The sequence below is a fragment of the Ctenocephalides felis genome, unplaced genomic scaffold (genome assembly GCF_003426905.1).
Source record: "Ctenocephalides felis isolate EL2017-DRISC unplaced genomic scaffold, ASM342690v1 CF-g0.4_SCAFFOLD_01170, whole genome shotgun sequence".
NCBI lineage: Eukaryota > Metazoa > Arthropoda > Insecta > Siphonaptera > Pulicidae > Ctenocephalides > Ctenocephalides felis.
Genome location: NW_020537324.1, coordinates 13,674,434 through 13,695,020, shown reverse-complemented (window position 1 = coordinate 13,695,020; position 20,587 = coordinate 13,674,434). Strand labels below are relative to the sequence as shown.

The following is a 20,587-nucleotide window of genomic DNA, read 5'->3' as shown; positions in this document are numbered from 1 at the left end:
AAAAATGTAGCGGGCATAGCTCAGGGAAAAGCACGTCTGATTCTAAAAAAATATAAAGCAAGTATAATATATTTTCCAGTATCAGGAAAAAGTTCGACAAATTTAGAAATTAGTAGAAGAAAGAAGCAGATGTATTCCGAAGAGAGAAAAATTCGTAAAATTAAGGCTAAATGGCCAAGAACCGAAGATAAAGAAGAAGGGCATAAAAAGAGTTATGCAAGAGTAAGAGAAGGATGTACTATGTAAAAAATAATGCAAAAATAAAAGAAAGATATATGAGCGATAAAGAAAAAAAGCATAAAGAGAGTGATGCGGGCATAAAAAAAGGATGGCTGCGCGAAATGAGATAATAACACATGTGTGTTGAAGGAAGTGATGATGATGTGTGAGATGGAAGAACTTGCGAACTTGAAGAGTGAGTGTATGCGACAGAGAAGGAATGATGCAAATGTGAATTTGAGACTCAAATGGTGTCTCAAAAAGTAATGTGTGAAAAGAAGCCATGTTTGTGCATGAGATAAAAACGAGGAGTGGTATGCATGTGTGTTAAAGAGTGAGGCGAGAGAAAAAGATGGAGTATACATGCTTGAGACAAAAGCAGTTGTGTTGAGCAAAATGAGATGCCATGTATTTATGAGAGAAAGATGGATGCATGTTTCATGCACATGTGTCTCAAAAAGTGATGTGTGTAAACAAGCCATGTTTGTGTATGAGATAAAGACATATAAATTACAAGGAGTGGTATGCATGTGTGTTAAAGAGTGAGGCGAGAGAAAAAGAGGGAGTATACATGCTTGAGACAAAAGCACTTATGTTGATCAAAATGAGATGCCATCCATGTATTTATGAGAGAAAAAGGGATGCATGTTTCATGCACATGTGTCTCAAAGACGGACCCAAACCGAGGCCACGTCACTTAAACGGATATAACTCAGAAAATAATAGTGATTTTGAAAAATCCTTTTAATGACATATTTCTGAATAACGAAACTTTGAAAATATGAAAAAAAAAATTTTTTCGATTTTTTCAAAATTCTACAGTAGAATCCCCTCTTAAGAAATTCAGCTCGCACAAGTTACTCAAACAGTTAATAAAATTTATAGTTCTAAGTCTATTGTCGCATAGTGCACACAATCGTTTGAAAGTGCAGTAATTAATTTTTTATGAAGTGATAACGGCAAAGGCAGCAGTAAGGTGTAATCGATATTTTAGATATTTAATACCGAGATAAAATTTTTTATAGAAAAAATAATATTTATAAATTTAACCTTATATCTTATCTTATTATTCTTATCTCATCTTATCTTATAACCTTATATAAATTCGCATTTCTTATACGCTAACACCTACATCATAGGTTCCTATTCGTGTATTTCTATAGCCTTACGTATATTTTTTTTACACGCTACATTAACCCTACCGAGAATCGAACCCGGGTCCGCCGCGTGGAACGCGACGACCTTAGCCACTACACCACCGTAACGCTACAATCAACCGTCTTTTTTCGCGTGTCGTCGCGCCACCTCAGTATTAATTATCTAATTAATTAGAAAATGACTCGCGGAAACAACAGTGCGTCCCATATTATATTATTAATGGGGTACCCGATAGGGTAGTGGCTAAGGTGCGCGACTTCCACGCGGAGGTCCCGGGTTCAATTCCCGGTATAGACAATAGATAATATATATATAATAGTTAGACATAATACATAGGACGTAAGGTAAACCTATATAATATAGGTGAATATATAAATTAGACAGTAATATTTATAAGAAGTAAAAGGTATGTAGGTATATAATAAGTTAATGACGGTATAGGTATCTCACGGTATGATAGATAATAGATATCTATCTATAATATACAATAATATAATATAGTATGATAGGTAATAGGTTATGTATCATCTTATTAGGTTAAGTCTTATAAAGTACTGTAATAAATCTTGAGTACGTTTATATCATAATAAATACATGTAGGTATTAATGAATACAAATAATACTAGAATAATTATAATTAATGTCATTGAGGAATATAAATTATGTACTCAATGATTTCCTCATACTTGTACAATTTAATGTATAGACAGCTAGATACAGCTATATAATAGAGTTAATTATATAATAAGTCAATATATTACATTTGTGAGTTCTTATCGAAATATATCAAATTTTTTGAACCGGTTTATGAACCGGATTTTAAATTTTAGCGTTCCGGCAAAAAAATGCACAACACCACTGCATGCATGTGTTAAAGACACATGTGTGTTAAGAACAGAGAAAAAGTAATACAAACTCCTGATATATTTGCGAAAGTGATTGTTTTTGCGTGAAATAAGAAAAATATTTAAATTTTTTATCCTGATATATTTTGCGTGAAATAAGAAAAATATTTAAGTTATATTAATTACTGTTATAAGCATTTAGCTTATATATATATATATATATATATATATATATATATATATATATATATATATGTAATATTTTTGCAGCCCAATCGCCGAATTGAAAAAAGATTAAATAACAAAATTATTCATTCCATTAAACGTTTCGACACTTGATTTGTGTCATCATTCAGTAATCTAAAAACATATGTCATAAATACAAAGCTGCTGATAAACATAGATAAATAAAGAGGAGGAAATTATACATACCAAACCAGGAAAAACAACAGAAAAAATTAATTATGATGTAAAATTGATTGAACACTAAATTTGTGTAAAATAATAAAATACTATTATATTACCAAACGAGAAATAGAAGGAGCACATATTGCCCTCCTATATTTAATGTTATTGATAGCGGTGCATTGTGGACACTGATCAAGGTTACAACGCATATATATATATATATATATATATATATATATATATATATAATGACAATTAAAAATATTTCAACCAACTATAAAAATCCTATGCATCTTTTTCCATTGCCATACATCCCTGTCCTGAAAGTATATTGTAATAAGATTTTACGATTTCCGACATCGTCGTATTAATTTGATTATCATATCATTTCGGCAATTATGTGCAATTTGCAAAACGAGCTGTTAGCGAGAGATTATCTAGATAGTAAGGGAATATTCAACTATATACAAATGTTTACTTTAATATTAAACTGCGACTAATTATTTCTATCCGTAGCATAGCGACGCAAAGCACTTCCTAGCACAATCTGCAATAGCAATTAGTTCTATAATAAATAGTTATTAGTTCTCGAGCAGATTATGGTAATTAACATTCTGATATTTTCTAAATTGCTGATAACAACTTAATTGTCATACCGTTAGAAATAGGAAACTTGATATTTAAACTGATTATTTTATAATATTGTAATAGAATTAAAAACATAATATAAGACTCGCTAATATACAGTAGATAGGCAAACTTTCTGTGTTCAATCAGAAGTAATTAGTAAATTTTGCTGCAGATATTTTGCTCATAAGTGTGTACTAAACAAAAAAAAAACTATCTTTCTACAACATATTCCTCCCAAGTATTTGCATCAAACAAAAAGTCAACATAAGTCGCGAATTGTTGACACAAATTCCTCGAACTCAACTGGGTATAATACAATAATATTCTAGGGCTTGCCCTCTTTTCTTATTTCCGTTGTTCTTCCGCGTTATATGCGGTTTTTGCGATGTGTTTTAATACATTATAACACATTACGCTATATACGTGTCTCATAAAAACCGACAATGAAATTTTATTCGAGTCGCATGATTCAGGGCGTCTAACATCATTATCTGCTTCCCGCAGATACTTCACGATCTGATTCAATTTTAGGAAAAGGGATTCGGGGGCCTAAATTGACCAGGGCTATAGTAAATAATTTATATACTTATATATATATATATATATATATATATATAAAAGAAATTTATGTGCAATAAAGTCATAATGGTAATAAAACGTAACTGTTTTCCTAAATGATTATAAATGTTGCAATCAACTTTTGGCTTTAGTATTCCTTTTTGTTTTTGATTGCAATATATGACCGTCTTCATATTATGTTTCTTTTTTATTTGTCAAGTCATCATTACAGAAGTTGTAATAATGAATTTAAGATACAGAGATAGGACAACCATTTAGGTTGTCATCTATAAAGCCACATTACTAAAAAGGTAAGCACAGCATTGAGCCCGTTAAGTTTTGATTGTTCGATAATTATATAAATGAAAATAAAATACTTCTTGAACAGACCTCCTTCCAGATAATTCAAAATAACAAGAAAACTAAGAATGTTTCTAAAAAGTTGTTTTTAATAGATTTCCATACGTTTAGAAAGTTTGACTCTTGTTTAAAGGATAACATAAAATATAACAATACTTATTATAAAACTACAATACATACTTAAATAGATTAAATTCAGGAATAGTAAACTAAACAACAGTGCTTGTTTTTAAGATAATGGTCTCTTTCCTGTCAAGTAGACTAAAAAACAGTGCTCAAATCCAAAAAAACAAACAACGAAAAAAAATTGGCAATGTGTCCGATCATCACCTGATAGCAAAGTCGTCCGATTTAGGATGATGGCTGGGAAAAATACTTTTGCCACTACTCTAAAATAGTATCATTGAATAATACCATATTTGTTTTTGAGATAATAGTGGATGTGTACTTTTTTGCTGTCAGGTACACTAAACAACAGTGTTCAAAACCAAAAGAACTATCAACGAGAAACAATACTTGGTTAAAGAATTGACAATGTGCTCATTTATCTCCTGATAGCAACATCACCCATTTTAGAGCAATAGTTAGTTATATCCTTTCTGTCCTCTAAAATATTATCAATAAAAATATTAAATTGTTTTTGGGATAGTGATGGTGTACCTTTTTTCTGTCAAATAACTAAACAACAGAGATCAAAACCAAAAAAAGTAACGACGAGGAAAAATACTTTTATCGAAAAATTTACACTGATTTAAGACAATGAATGGTAAAAACCCTTTCGCCCTATATTTTAAAATAGTATCATTTTTACTTTGTTACCAATTTTTAAGAAACTCTTCCTATCTAGTAAACTAAAAAACAGTGCTCAAAACTATAAAATCTAACAACGAGCAAAAATTGATAGCAGCCTCGCCCAATTTTGGACAATGGCTGGTTATACTTTTTTTGGTCACTACCCTAAAATAGTTTCATTAAAAAAATCTATAATTTCCTTGTTTTTGTTGGTGATGTACCTGTTTGCCCTATGATCAAATTAAGAAATAGGATTGTATAAATATATAAAAATGTAAGTGTTAACTGAAACCCAGATTATTACAAGAAGTGCATTCTGCAATAAAGGGTGTATTATCCCATTTCACCGCAGAATTGGCCATGATTGCGAAAATGTCACAACACAATTACGTGCTAGGGGGACATGTGAGTGTTTTTGAGATTGAAACTTAGTAGGAAATAATAATAAAGGATATTGTATGGTCTTTCTATGGTTTTCCTAAGGTTTTGAGTCACGGTCTGTTTCGCACGAAACTGAAGTTTATTCAATTAGTGCGGTCGTGTGCCCGGAATTAGAAGAAAGGACACATGCTTATTACGAGAACCAGCTTTAATGCGAAAAGCTGGGATGTTAAACATGGATAATGTATAGTAATTAGAAATTGTGAAACGAAATTATAAAATTGACACATTTTTATGCAATTTTTGAAAATAAAACTACGCCTTGTGTTATCACAAACGAGTCGGGGGTTCAATCCCAACCTGATTAGGATCAGGACAACAGCAGTTTTCCCAGCATGATATCAAATTTCAACTTGAAATTGAAAATTTCAAATTTAATCACAAATGAAAAAAAAATAGTTTGTAACCAATTAGAAATTTTTGGTCCAGATTATCACCGTAACAAAAGTCATTAAGCAATCAGTTCCTAATCATCGGTTCTCAAAGATGTTCTCGTTTGACATCAAATTTGAAAAAAGTATAAGGTAGGACGAGGCGCAAAGGTTCACTTTGTTTTTAAGTAATAATATTGTCCAATAAACTATTTCACAACACATAACACGTACCAAACAAACAACTATCTAATCATTTTCAGTAAAAGTCCCAGTAAATTCCTAATTATAATATATAACGTTATTAAGACTCCAATTGAAGTTAATACATAAGATTATAAACCAAACCAAGAGATGTGATATTTTTATCTCTTTATTATTAATATTGTATTGTATTCATTAATAATATTATTAAATAATTTTTCTATTTTTCCAAAATTTGTGATATATTCTTTTTGACCTCATCGGGGGACAAAAGGATCCAATGTCTTATTTTAATTTATAAGTATTTTAGAAAATAATAGCAACATTATTCAACCAATGCAAAATATTAATTTTATGGGTATATTTTTAAAAAAGATAATACTCAAATAAATTATTAGCATTTTATTAAAAATTGTTCAAACTGCACTAATTAATAAATATAAACACGTACCATCGTCTGGAAGTCCTATGTATTTTGAATACTCTTGTTATAAAAATATCAATAACTCACGTATAATTCATTTAAATAACAAATAATATACTATGTATGAATGGACTATTAATCAGTTTTTTCAATAAACAGAAGCTGTGATGCTTTCATTAATAAATCTACAAAACTAATGTAATGAATTCAATCGTTTGATAAAATTTCTTTTGGCAGTATCACTATAAATAAAATTATTTGGATAATAATAAATTCCTTTACCTAACAACATATGTAAATAATTTGTAACCATTCTACTATTTCGCAGATATCCAAAACCGACAATACCTCTAAGATATTTCAATGGCATTCCCACGAAGTATAATTAAACTTTAATTTGATTTATAAAACCAATCCCCAATTTAGTACGTAGATTCGAATTAACTAGATTGTTTACCAAAATTAAGTCATTAAACATGGGTTAAGAATTTGTATTACAAATATGAATAATAATATAAACAAAGCTAAGATTGGTCGTGGCGAGATGAATAATGCATTCTTGAAGAGATTACGTCTTAATTCAAAACTGTAAGCTATATTAGAGTGAAACATTAGTAATTATTAATTTCTTATCAAAAATTAAACAAACAAATACAATTTTCATAGGCGTCCTAAAATATATGACCATTCAACAATTTATTTTAAGCAAATCTCTACAGTCCAAAAGTCTAACCATCTTTTAGTTGTAATTATAGTTTCAGTTTCTGACAACATCTTAGTGATTAGAAACAAATTTAATGTTATATTAGGATAATGTAAATAAAAAAATTAGATAATATATTGTATAAACTTCATTACAGTTCAAATTAATCTTTTAAATTGTACTAAACATATGGTGCAAGGTTTAGAATTAAGAAAGGGTTTTTCCGAAAGTTTTCTAAACTATAGATATATAGGTAACGTTCCGAAAAAATTGTTGAAATTTAGATAACGTATAAATCACACGTCAGGGATACTTAGTTCGAGTCCTTGTGCTGACATAAGAATTGTCATTTAATTTAAATTAGAATAAAATTAGAACTAAGAAGAAAAAGCAAGATTTGTAATGGTGAAGGTAATATTTAGAAAAAAAAGAATGAATGAATAATTTAGTTGTGAATAAGCAAATTCCGAATATGTATAAAAAATGATAATAGTATTATTTAATTGGAAACAATTTGTTATTATTTATATCAATAATGATTTTTAAATATTCATGAATATTGATTTATAAATAAAAATTAATAAAAAATAAAATTTATTCACTATTGATGCAAAATTGCTGATATGGTCACTACGTTCAGTGATTTCAACGTATTTTTATAAAATTCAATCTAGTTTTACAATTATTTCATAAGTGTCCTAAATATATATTTGATAAATATAATTTATCTGCAAATAAATTACAATTATTTAAACTATTTCCTGATACTACATGTGATTTAAATATGTCAACTACGCCACTGGGTTAATTTCGAATCAATATGGTATAAAAGCGACAAACACCAGTGTTCAGATTCAGATATTTTGTTAACTTTTAAATGCTAACTGCTAATTTTTGATGCTCCAACTTTAATAAGTTGTAGACAGCAGAAAATGTATAAAAGTGCTTTGTGGTTGCAAATTTCATTATGCTTAATTGTAAGTAAATAGATGATAATATATTATAAAAATATTTGAATATGTCAAAAATGAAGAATATTAGTGTATTAATATGATTTATATATAATTTGATTATTTTCGCCAAAATAGTAGTTGTAATATTATATGATTCATACTTTTTGGTCCACATCCAGATTGTCATACAGTAGGATCAAAACAGGAAAAATCATATCATGATTACAATTGTTAATTGCATGAAATAAGTAAACTTTACATAATAAATCATAATACTTACAATGAAAAGTTTTCACCAAATAGCATATATATAAGCACTACTCTATATAAGCCTATTAAACAAGTTCTTAATAATGGAAATCATTGGACACAAATTAAAGCCAATATCAATAATATTTTTGTAAAAAATGTCATAAGCATACCATCAAATTTTAATATCATATCATTTATATTATTATACGAGTTAACAAAAACAAATGCAGACGATTTTTGTAAATTTGTGTGCAGAAAATTACTTCTTGTTACTTAAAATTTAATAAACCATCAGAGTAGTTGAAAAATGGATATACAAGCTTTTTTAGGATGGTTTGTTTTAATAATTTTATTTTTCTAATACAGGCATTAACACTATCTTTGCCACATAAATCTGGTTATTATGCCTCGAAAGAAGAACTTCCAAAGGACCCTTGGCAGGAAAGCATGGCTGAGCTCAGGGTCTACTCTATGCCCATGCCTCCTCTAGTCAAAAACGATGATGCTGGTATGTGATATTATTATGTAAATTTTTTAAAAATATGACTAAAATGCCAAATGCATTTAATTTAGCACTAAATATTTAGTCAATGATATTAATTCAATTAAAGTGATTATTATAACTGAAGAAACGTTTAAAGTATTTTGAACGATATGAAAGTATATGTATTTTTCCTAAAATTGTTTGAAGTTTTACCTAAAATGATTTTTTTTGTAAATAATTTGTTTAGTGTTAATTATTGAATATTGTGATATTATTGGACTTCCTAATCTATATTTATCTTCAGTAGAGTTCACCAAACAAAAAAGGAAAGATAATATAAGTCATAGGTAAATTTAAATTAGTTATAAAGTCCATTCTGTTTTATTAGTGTAGTTAGTTACACTCTACACAGGTAATCACAGGTGTTCTAGAGGTCGAGTTAGAGTGCTAAAGTAAACTCTTAATATTGGGGAATGCAATGCTAAAATATACTAAATAGTAGTCATTGTACCCCAAAGAAGGGACCTTTAAACCCTGTTGCTTATCATATAAAATATTGTGACGATGAAAATATCACAATATACAAAAACGTCACAATAAAAATATTGTGATATTTGAATATATCTTGGTTTTTCTCAAAAATTTTGACGTAGAATCTGATGTCAACCGTTAAAAACTTGGCTGGTCTTAATGAGCTTTTAATATAATTATGAAGATATACCAACTAATTCTTGTCAAATTGTCAAATAACTAATTGTAGAATGGATGCTATGAAATCGTGTATTTCAAAAGGGGCTGTCTTTGATGAATGTTACAAATGAATACCAAAATTAACTACAACGAAAGATGGTACCACATGATATCTTCCCTTTTAATGTATAGTAGTATCCTGACTTTCATTCATATATTATATAAATGTATATGTGCTCATGTTTTACTTAGGAATATCAATCAAATCAAATAAACCTCCTATTAAAACAAACAATTTTCTGAAATATGTTCACTATTTCTATTAAATCGGATTTAAATTCGTGTAACAATATGGAATATGTCAGCAACAGAGCAATGACGCCTTCGTTGAATATATTCACATTGAAAAATATCTCTTTTGAATTTGGATGTCATCTTTACTGACACGTGTCATATATTCGAGTACGTGGTACGGTGGCTGACGCGACAAATATAGAAGCTGAAGGAGAAATCTTTGTCAGAAACAAATTGAATATATATACATGTACATAAATACATGTTAAATTGTTAAAAATTATATTATGATTTGTGGTAAAAAACTATATTACTTTAATTTCCCACACAGTTCAAAAGTTAATTTCCGAACTGTCGCGAGTTAATCTCAACCTGATCGCAGATTGGAGATGAAATTGCAGAAGTCCGCGATACATGCGTACATACATACGTATATATATATATATATATATATATATATATATATATAAATATAATAGATTACACTCTATTTTATATTACTTCATTCGACTCTAAGATTATCACAACATAATACAATTTGTTTTTAATTGACCTCACTTACTTAGAGCATTTAGCTAAACCTACCACTTTTTTTACTATATTTATTATATCATATGCTATCTTCATAGTAATATTCTATCCTATTTTCTTTATTACTGACTTCTTCATTCTTTTTTTCTTCTAGCCTTGCTTCTTCTTCTAATCTTGCTTCTTCTTCTAACTTCCATTCTATTTCAAATTCTATTCAACTCGAAGCATTAGCCACTTCCTCGTTCTTCTCTTTCTTCTAATCTTCTTTGCTTTATCGTTTATCTTTTAACTTCTGATTCTATTTAACTCCTATCTTCGTTCTTCTTGTCTTATCTTCGCATATTCTAATCTTTTTTCTTCTTACTCTTTATATCTTCTAACTTCTGATTCTACTCAACTCCTATCTTCATTCTTATTTTCTTATCTTCGCGTGTTTTAATCTTTTTTCCTTTTTACTCCTAATTCAAATATTTGAATTCGAAAATAACTTCTTTTACGTTATCATAAAGAATTATCTTGAAAATTCATTAACAACCAATCAACTTTCCTTTCCTTTTAGTTAGTGACTTTAATTCTAGTTGAGTAAGTATTCGGACCAATATTAATTGAATTGCATTATGTTTTTTATAACCCGATGTTAATTTTTAGTCTTTAAGTGTTTTAGTGTTGTGAAATTTCACTTGCAAATTTTTAATCGTGGATCTATGTAGGTGAGTACAACTAATAATTTTATTTATGATCTTATTCAACGAAATAATTTTGGCTCTTTTTGATCAAAGTATTACTAGAATTCATATATTGGTCCGATTACTTATGATAATTTTTAAGTACACATCAACACATATTATGAATCTAGTTTTCTTTGATTAAAAAGCAGCCAGGATTTTTATGGATTCATATAATTACAAACATTTGTATTTTTACTAACTGTGTAAAAGATTTTTTTATTATTCCAGGAACGGAACCAGGACGATACTCTAATGGTCAACGCAAATGGAACTTTGGAAGCATCATGGATTTTAGAGCACATAGATTTTTGCAAGGGATGAAAAAATAGAAAATCGAATTTTGTAATAATGAATTATTCCAGTCTTCGGTTTTGCACAATTAAACTGAAATGACTGAAAGTTTAAATTTGTAGGAAATTTATTAGGCATTATTTGAAAAATGGAGAACAAACAGATGGATCGCTCAGTGCTTAAAAAAAGTAGTAAATAATAGTCCAAAACTTCAGATTACTCTGTAGTTTAGATAAATTAGTAGAAATCATAATTTTCACTACAAACAAAATCTGATTGATAAAGTAATTTTGAATCTTCGTTCAACTGTTGAACATATTTTATTAATTATTTTTGTTTTTTGAAAATTAAATTAGTTGAATTGTTTTAGATTATTAGATAATGTAAGCTTCGTAAATATACATGTAACAACAGAGCAAATTTGGATTTTATTGATTTTTCTTAAGATGTAACAGACGTGCAATCCTGTCGTGGTTGTAAAGGAGATATTCAATGTAAAAAATCTATGCAAAAATATTGAAAATCATTATTTATTTATTTGCTTAAAAAATATTTAGTTAATTTTTGATACATTAAAGGAATGGACCAATTCCTAGAAATTAAATTAAATATACGTATGAAAGATTTTTGGAAAATGGTAAAAAATACAATGGGGACTTCTATTTTTGTTTAAAAAAAAACAAATATTAAGAAAAGCTGAATAACGGAATAGTTTATTTTAGTAACTCCAGAAATTTTATAATTGTCGTTTTCTCCTGAATTTAATAATAATAATAGGTGAAGAAAATTATGAGAATAATTTAATCCAATTTATTCACAGAGCCAACATGTTGAACTAGAACTGACTGTAAAAAATTTGTTCAAGTTGTTTATTCAGAACAAAAATTTTTCACCGAAAGATTCGTCAAAAAATTATAAAATCATTGGAAAGATATATAAGGGTTATAGACAATATGCATGATTATTATTTATTTCTAGATATTTTTATATATTTGGACTATTCAGTTGTTAATGAATTTATTCAAGGGCTATGAGAAAATAGAAAATTCTCGGATAAAATAGAAATGTGATGGTAATTCTATATTACGGATCTATATTCATATGAGTTGGTAGTCGCAATTTGTCAAAAAGCAACGTATTTGGTGTGAAATCATGCGTTTTACACATAAGACTTAACTTAATATGTGTTATCAAAAGGACATTAGAAAGTTGCACTTATGATAAAATTGGTATTGAAGATTTGTGCGTTTTGGAGGTTAGGTTTTATGTGTAGAACACCTAATCGAAATACATAGCTTTTTAACAGTTTGTGATTACCATATACCCATATAGACCCGTAACATAGCATCACCATAACATTTATATTTTCTCTAAAAAATTTTCCCTCAGAATAAATATTACCCTCACTCTATAATTCCTTACCTCGTCGTCCCTGAACAAGTGCTTATGTACAGACACCGAGTGAATATAATGAAAAGATATTGTATTTATTTTATAACATCTCTATTAATTTTAACGATTGATTGATAAATCCAATGCTGGTATTAAGAAATCAATTTCGGTTTGTTTCTGAGTATGCAAATGTTGAATGAGCACGCGATCTCGACGGGACGAACGGCTCGAAATCTAACATGTTAATTAGTACAGGTGATCGGCGATCAGAACAGGTTAACCGCCTCCTGCGCGGTTCGACGGTTGTTTATTTTTGTATTTACTATCTTGAGCAGAAAGTGCAAATTTTAACATCTTTCTACTATAAATGGAATAGCGGTGTGTCGTATTATGCACCAAGACTAAAAAGAAAATTCGGGGATAAAATAGAAATAGGAAATGTTATATTACGGGTCTATCTTCGTATGAGTTGGGTGTAACAAGGTGTCAAAAAGCTATGTGTTTGTTGGTCATGGGGCGTTATATACATAAAACCCAACATCCAAAAGCACAGACATCAAAATATAGACTTCAGTTATACTCCACGTATGTATTATCAAAATGACTTCAGAAGATTGCACTTGTGATAAAACTGTTATTTCACATTTGTGCTTTTTATAGGTTAAATTCTATGTATAAAACGCCTGGTAGCACAACAAATACATAGCATTTTAATAGTTCGTTACCACCAATCATACAATTATAGATCAGTAACAAAACATTTCTGTTTTATAGGAGAATTAGCTCCTAAGAATTCTATAAGCTATTTTTTTAGGATCCAACGCAGATCAAAACAAACATTTTAAATTCAGTTTGTACGCATTCTCAACGGAAATTAATTGATTTTATCAACTATCAAAATTGATCCTGTTCGTTTTCCACAATGTTGGACTTATATAGTACATGTATTAAAATTTTGTGAAGTGATTATTATTTTATTTATATTTTTATTATCATTTTCGAGCAGCATCCAAACTCAATCGTGCTTATTGTACTACAGAGTTACAATAATAAAGGTTTTTATTATTTGAGTTTATTTTATAGTGATCATATATTTTAAATTGATAAAAAATTCCAGAGAAAAGTTATTTTCAGTCGATATTGTGTTTGTATTGTATTCAAGTCATAATTCATATAAAGAGGTTTTACAGCATAAAAATGTCAAAAAAAAATTAATTATATTATTATTATTAATATCAAGAACTATAATTCGGTCATTTGTTCTAAACTAAAACGAATAAATTTAGCTATGGTGTACCTATGTACAGCAATTTCTTGAAAAATAATTGGTTCAGCAATCAAACATAAAATATCAAACTAAATTTAAAATTTATTATCACTATTTTCAAGGAAAAAACATGACTTATAAATAACTTTCTATCACCTTCTTTATTACTTATTTGACCGACTACTACTGAATTTGATAATTTAAGCATAACATTCCAAATAAATAAGGAATCTAAAATTAGTTATAACTAAAGGATATCGAATATATTTAAAGTATAAATGCCTCGAACATAGAAAAACTATTGAAATAAAGATATGATTACAAACAGTACATTAGAAGGCTTGTGCTTAAATATAAATTTCGTTTTCTTGTCTTTGAGACCACAATTTCTAAGAAAAAATCTCTTCTCACGTGTCTCATCATCGTGTTTAAAAAAATGAAATAAATTTATATATAGTCTTTGTTAATATATCATGTTAATTATAGCCTTATTGTTGGTGAATCCGTATGTATGCATATGTATTTGCTCGTCTTGCATTCCTTGTATCATATGCACTAATTGCAAATTCTGCCATCAATTTACTGCGAACTGAATAATATTTGCTCCATAGATCATTAGGAATGGGAATATGAAATATGTTTCAATATATTCAGTTTACAAAGGTAAATTTAATGGTGGAATATTTTAGAGTGAAGAAGCTGTGATACAGAGACATATTGATTTAGATAATTTAGTTAATGAATTAAAATAAAGTGTAATTCGCTTCAACTATAATTTGATTAAAGTTGGTAAATAGTCAATTTGATTAAAGTTGGTAAATATAAAGAAAGTATTTTATTATTTAAAGTATACTATTTTCATTATTTTAGGGCAAAATCTAGACATATATATGTTTGACTGAATGTTTATATATTCCGCAGATCTTCGCAGTGAACCATCAAAACCAGATAGGAATCCAGACTACATGTTGGAAGTTCCAGTAGCTAATGTAACCAGCGAACCAGGAAAATTCACCGTAGGTGTCAGCCAAATGAATAAATTTAAAAAATCCGGACAAGCCCATCCATTTGCTGTGAAAAAATCACTCAGACCAACCGACTTGCAACCAGCTGGCAATAATTTTGGTCAACCTTTCCACGATCGAGAATATTACTACGACGAACAAGAAGATGTTGATGAAGATTCAAATTGTCCAAGGGATTTGTATTATGAGCAAATGAACATGGATTTTGGAGAGACTCCGAAAAAATATGATTGGGAACAGATTGGACGTCATTTCGTAAATTACGGCAGATTCACAAATGATATGTCTGATGATCTGATGCGAGGATTGGATAATAGATTTAAGCAAATGAAGGGTTGACCCTGTGATGGTTTGAAAAGTAATGGAATAAGTCCTTCGCATTATGGCTCAATTCCGCTTATGTTCTCCTAAGTAGAAAAGACTGCACAATATGCACTAAATAATCATAAAAATGTTGGATATTTTTGTTAAATAAATAAAAGAATAAAAATAAGTCAATACGTAAGGTCTTAAGATAGATTAGTATTAAACGTAATTTGTTAGGAAATTATAAAATTAAGAGAAAAAATATCATGTATTTAAAGTTAATGCTATTGATTTCATATTTTAAATCCAAACTTTAGGATTCGACAAAAAATCAACTAATAATATAAATAAAAAATATAGTTATAACCTTTTAGTGATACATATTTAACTTATTGGTATCTTGTATAGTTATGTATTTTGTGGCGTCCAATTTTAAATATTAATTACGATTACAGTAGATACCTTTTAAGACGATCCTGCTCAACACGATTTCTCACATAATACGTAACACTTTACATGTTGTCTATATCCCGCCTAAGACGTGTTTTTGAAATTTTTTTATGAAATCGTTGTAACGGGGTTCTACAATATATCATTATTATCTATTATTGAAATGTTGTATATTTTGGAATTATAGAATTTAAAAAATAAAATTATTGTCAATTTTGAAAATAATAAAAATTTTAATTTTTTATATTTTTGTATTTGATATTAGGTACATATAAGAAGCATATTATATTTGCGGGTGTGTTTTCTAGTATATTTTGTAACTTGAGAATATATTCAGGTATTATATGTATTTTATTCATCATTCAAAAGCAAAATTTAATTTTATCTCGGTTTTTAATTAAGGTTTTTTTAATTAGTAGTTACTTATATATAAGTAATATTATTTATAGATTGAAAAAAATGTGTTTGGTTAATAAATTGAAGTAAAGTAAATACCTAAGTCCTAATTAATTTATAAGAAATGTGAAACAATTGCTCTTTTATAAATAATTAAATTGTGCATTTTTTATAATCAGTATCATATCTATCGTCGTCTAAACTTCAAAATCTCTTAATACATTACACATTATCAAAATATTTATAAATTTAAAGTATTACAAGTTTCATATTACCAACGCAAAAATAAACTTCTTTAAGTGCTGGTATGTAATTAAAAACTTGCTCCAGTTTCTTGTACTTTTCTGCGCAAACACTAATACTCTTCTTCGGTAAAAAAGTTTGAACAGAAAATTACATCACGATTTTTTTTAAATTCACTTCTTCGAATGGAAAAGTATGTTTAACTTACCGTAGAGTAAGTTTTAGTAATTGCAAAAAAATCGAAAATTAAATCTTTCGCCTAATGGAAAAATGCAACATACACCTAGGTTGTCTTGGAATCTAATTGGAAGAATGATTGAAAGAAAAGTTCAACATAGTCGCAAACCTTAATGTAATGGATAAGTTCTCATGCTGTTTGAAAAACTTTGGTGGAGGTTTATTTATGTAAGTTGAGTTGTACTCACTAAAACAAGGAATTGAACCTTTTTAAAATGAGCCGGACCTTCATTATCTTATCACAGCAATATAAGCCGAATATATGCCTTCCATCCATCCAATTGATGAAGAATACCTAGTTCCTCATTAAAGTAATTACAATTATATGTGCAAAATTATATAGAATATCTAGGTGTAAGTGGCCTTTTTCCTAATTGTAAAAACTTTCTGATATATATATATATATATATATATATATATATATATATATATATATATATATATATAATCGACTCAATCAATAAGTAATGAGCTTTAACAATTTGTCATATCACGACAGAATTCTGAAATTTTGACCAGGCCCATAACAACGCTGTATCAAAATCCTCCAAAAGAATTAACAAAAAATATTGCAATATTGCCAAATGACAAAAAATACCGACAGAATGGTATACATATGGACAACTGACAAAGTGGCCCAATTTAAAAATTGGCTAGTTTTAATGACATTTTTATACTGCGTAATGTGACTCACAATCCTGTCAGATGTTGAGCGTCATTGTCATAGTCGCATCACAGTAATCAGTTTAAATTAAACGAATCAAGATAAGACAAAAACTTTATCTGAAAATTTTCCAACGAATCTACTTACATGTTAGTATATTTTATTTAAAGTTCTAATAGATGATTTAGACAAGAATTGTTCGTTAACAAAGCCTTGCAGATTTAAAGATATATAATTTATAATTTATTCCGTTCTTGAAACATGATATCATTTTGTAAATACACACCCCTCGCTGACGGATAATAAGTTGAAAAGAAAGCATTTCACAAGATAAGCTACTTTATGTTTCTGGTAATCAGAATGCGTATACATATTTCATTTTATTCCCGTCTTGTTTTCTATTCTTCCGGGGTGTTGTACGCAACAGCGAGTGCGTGAGTTATTATCTCGGTATTTGCAATTCCACACGGAAAAGCCATAAGACAAAATCCCGTGTTGAAATTTGCGACAGCAAAATAAAAAATCGGCGGTGGCGCGAGTTGTATAATTTTCTTTTTTTTCTGCCCGGAGTCGGGGGTTTGATGTAGGCTAGGGATATGATTTTACGGTGGGCGGATCGCGTCAGCTTTGCCGAACCGTGAAATATACGATGTTTGCCATCCATTTACCGACGTTGAGAGGCTCCTACTGAATTCCGCGGGTCAAAATCACGACCGGAAACGAGAAAATAAAGACTTCCTTCTGTTCTGCCGTTTCTTTAAAGACAGATTATTACTTCCCATCAGTGGACGAGCGCTGTAGAGTATATAAGATCATAAATTTTTGCTCGGAAGGAATCGATTTAGGTTCGTATGAAAACAATCAGAAAATATATTGTCAATCATCGTTAAAATAAATGCACAAATAAATAAATATTTAATATCCTTTTTAAGAAAATCTGGTTGGCTATTATGTGTGGGGAAGTACGGACAAAATACCATGGTGTTTCCATTTTAATAATTATTATTTATTTAGTAATATTAATACCAAATGATTCATTTGTGAATTTGGTCGAACAAAAAATCCCAATAATCTCACATCCACATATATATATTATATATATATATATATATATACATATACTAGCTGACCCGGCAAACGTTGTTTCGCTAAGTAAGGTATATTCTAAACAATTTTTAGAGAATCAAAAATATTAATACTTTAAGTGTATAAGGATGTGTTGTTTGAATGCTATATACAATGAAGTATTATAAAAACATTAAACCCCATTAGTTTGTCTGTATTTTGTCAATACAATCAAACTGGAAGATTTATACACTTTCCATAGCAAACATGGTATAACCCAATCCAAGTCTTTTTTAGTCTTTCGAATTATTGATTACGTTTCAAGTTTTTCAGATTCTTTTTGGATTCTGTATTTTGTATATAATTGTAAATAATACTACTGACCTTATAAAAAAATTCAAATTTCTGCGAGGAGATAGAAAATGAATTGAATATATCATTTTTGACCTGCTTTTTGAAAAGTTTTAAGTAACATTCGATGAATTAAAGTAAATTTAATAAAAGTATATATTTAGAGCAGGGGTATAGTGCCAAAAAACTATCAACGGAAGAAAATACTTTTACTGTGGATTTTCAAAGATTACCGTTTATCTCCCGATAGCAAAGTTTTCAAATCAAGGTCATAGCTGGTTATATATCTTTTTTTCTCTACTTTCAAATATTGTTGTTGAACAATGCCTAACTTCACTGATTTTTGACTCATCGGTGCTGGACCTTTTTAACCCCGGACCTCCATATATTACTATCTATTCTTCGATAAATTTTGGGAAATTATAACTGGGAAAATGTTATTCGACAAAATGTCCATTTGATCGACACCAAATTTAGGTTCTGAATTTAAATAACATAAATAAAAAATAATATAACCTAGAAAATGTTTTATAAATACCAATAAAAATATAATTATACAAATGAGATCTTTCAGAGCACCGTGTTTGAGAAAAATATGCCAAAAAGTGCGTTTTCATATTAACATTTCAAAAAAGTTGATATTTTGGGTCTCTAGTGACACTTGCGGCCTGTTTACTAACGTTTTTGTATATAAATAAAACTACAAACAAATCTACTTACTACAATTCAATAATAATTAAATAATATTCACGTAAAACATCCTATTAATCGTAATTGAATCTGTCAAAAGCGTTTGACATTTCACGTATTAGCCATCGTCCATTTAAATTACGCTTCTACAAAAATTTTCAAATGAAAAATGTAAAGTTTCTACGCGATTTTGAAATAATATCTCATCTTTCCGACCATCTCTGAATTGGCACGAATTTTTCAAGACCAAGACTGGCCAAATCAGTTTAGCCGTTTTCGAGTTTTACTAAGTAAGGCATTTGAAAGAGAGCTCCATTTTCATATATAAGATATATATAGTATATATACACATATATATATATATATATATATATATATATATATACATATTCATCTCTATGTATATTGAAATTTTGGGTTTTCGATCATACATTAAATAAATCCTCTCATACCATGACGCAATTCAAAAATCTATTTTCCGAAACAAAAACAATTATGTTAACAAAAATCTTCAATCATATCTCCTACCTGATCAGGTCTCAATCCCGGCGGCACCCAAGTATACTCTTCCAGAGCACATCCGCTATCGTCGTCCGATTGCGAATGTCTTTGCGGATCTTTCACCGCCGCGGGAATCATCATCATTCCTCCGCCTTGAACGGCATGATGATGGTGGTGAGCGATTCCGGTATGACTGGCCGATCCGTGCATCATTTGGGGAGGAGGCGGCAGCCCCGAGGCATGAGGCGATCCCGTGTCCGAGAGCTGTTGGTGTACATGTCCGGCGAGGTGCCGCGGCGAACAGTCCGGCGATCGAGCGACTGTCGAAGAAGAGGATGATAAGGGCGGTGGAGGGCCGACCGTGCGATATAAGGGCGGTGGAGACATCGGAGCGGACATCGTGGGTATACAGCGGGATATTGGCCTGAAAGATAAAGGACTCGTGAGTAATCTATAAAATTGAACCTTATTATTTTTTACTACTAGAAATCAGTAGTATTATCAATATTTTAACGACTAAGCATAGTTTTCCATAGTTTTCCAAAATTTAAAAGCAGTTGCATTAGGCCCAATAAAAATTTGGTACTTGGCTTTTATAATTTTTGTGAGTCTAAATAATTAGTACTTCTTATACCATAAACACCTTAACCCCTTAACTTAAAAT

General features: G+C 29.2%; 1 protein-coding gene across 1 annotated transcript in view; it reads right to left on the bottom strand.

Moving 5' to 3' along the window:
* The window catches only part of LOC113366065 (protein prickle-like), a 95,557-nt gene extending 75,214 nt beyond the window's left edge, over positions 1-20,343 (bottom strand). Inside the window, exon 1 of the mRNA XM_026607618.1 lies at positions 19,951-20,343. Within this exon, the coding sequence (XP_026463403.1) occupies positions 19,951-20,322 (372 nt within the window). The 5' untranslated portion in view covers positions 20,323-20,343. The remainder of the gene's footprint in view (positions 1-19,950) is intronic.
* Between the last annotated feature and the right edge of the window lie 244 nt (positions 20,344-20,587).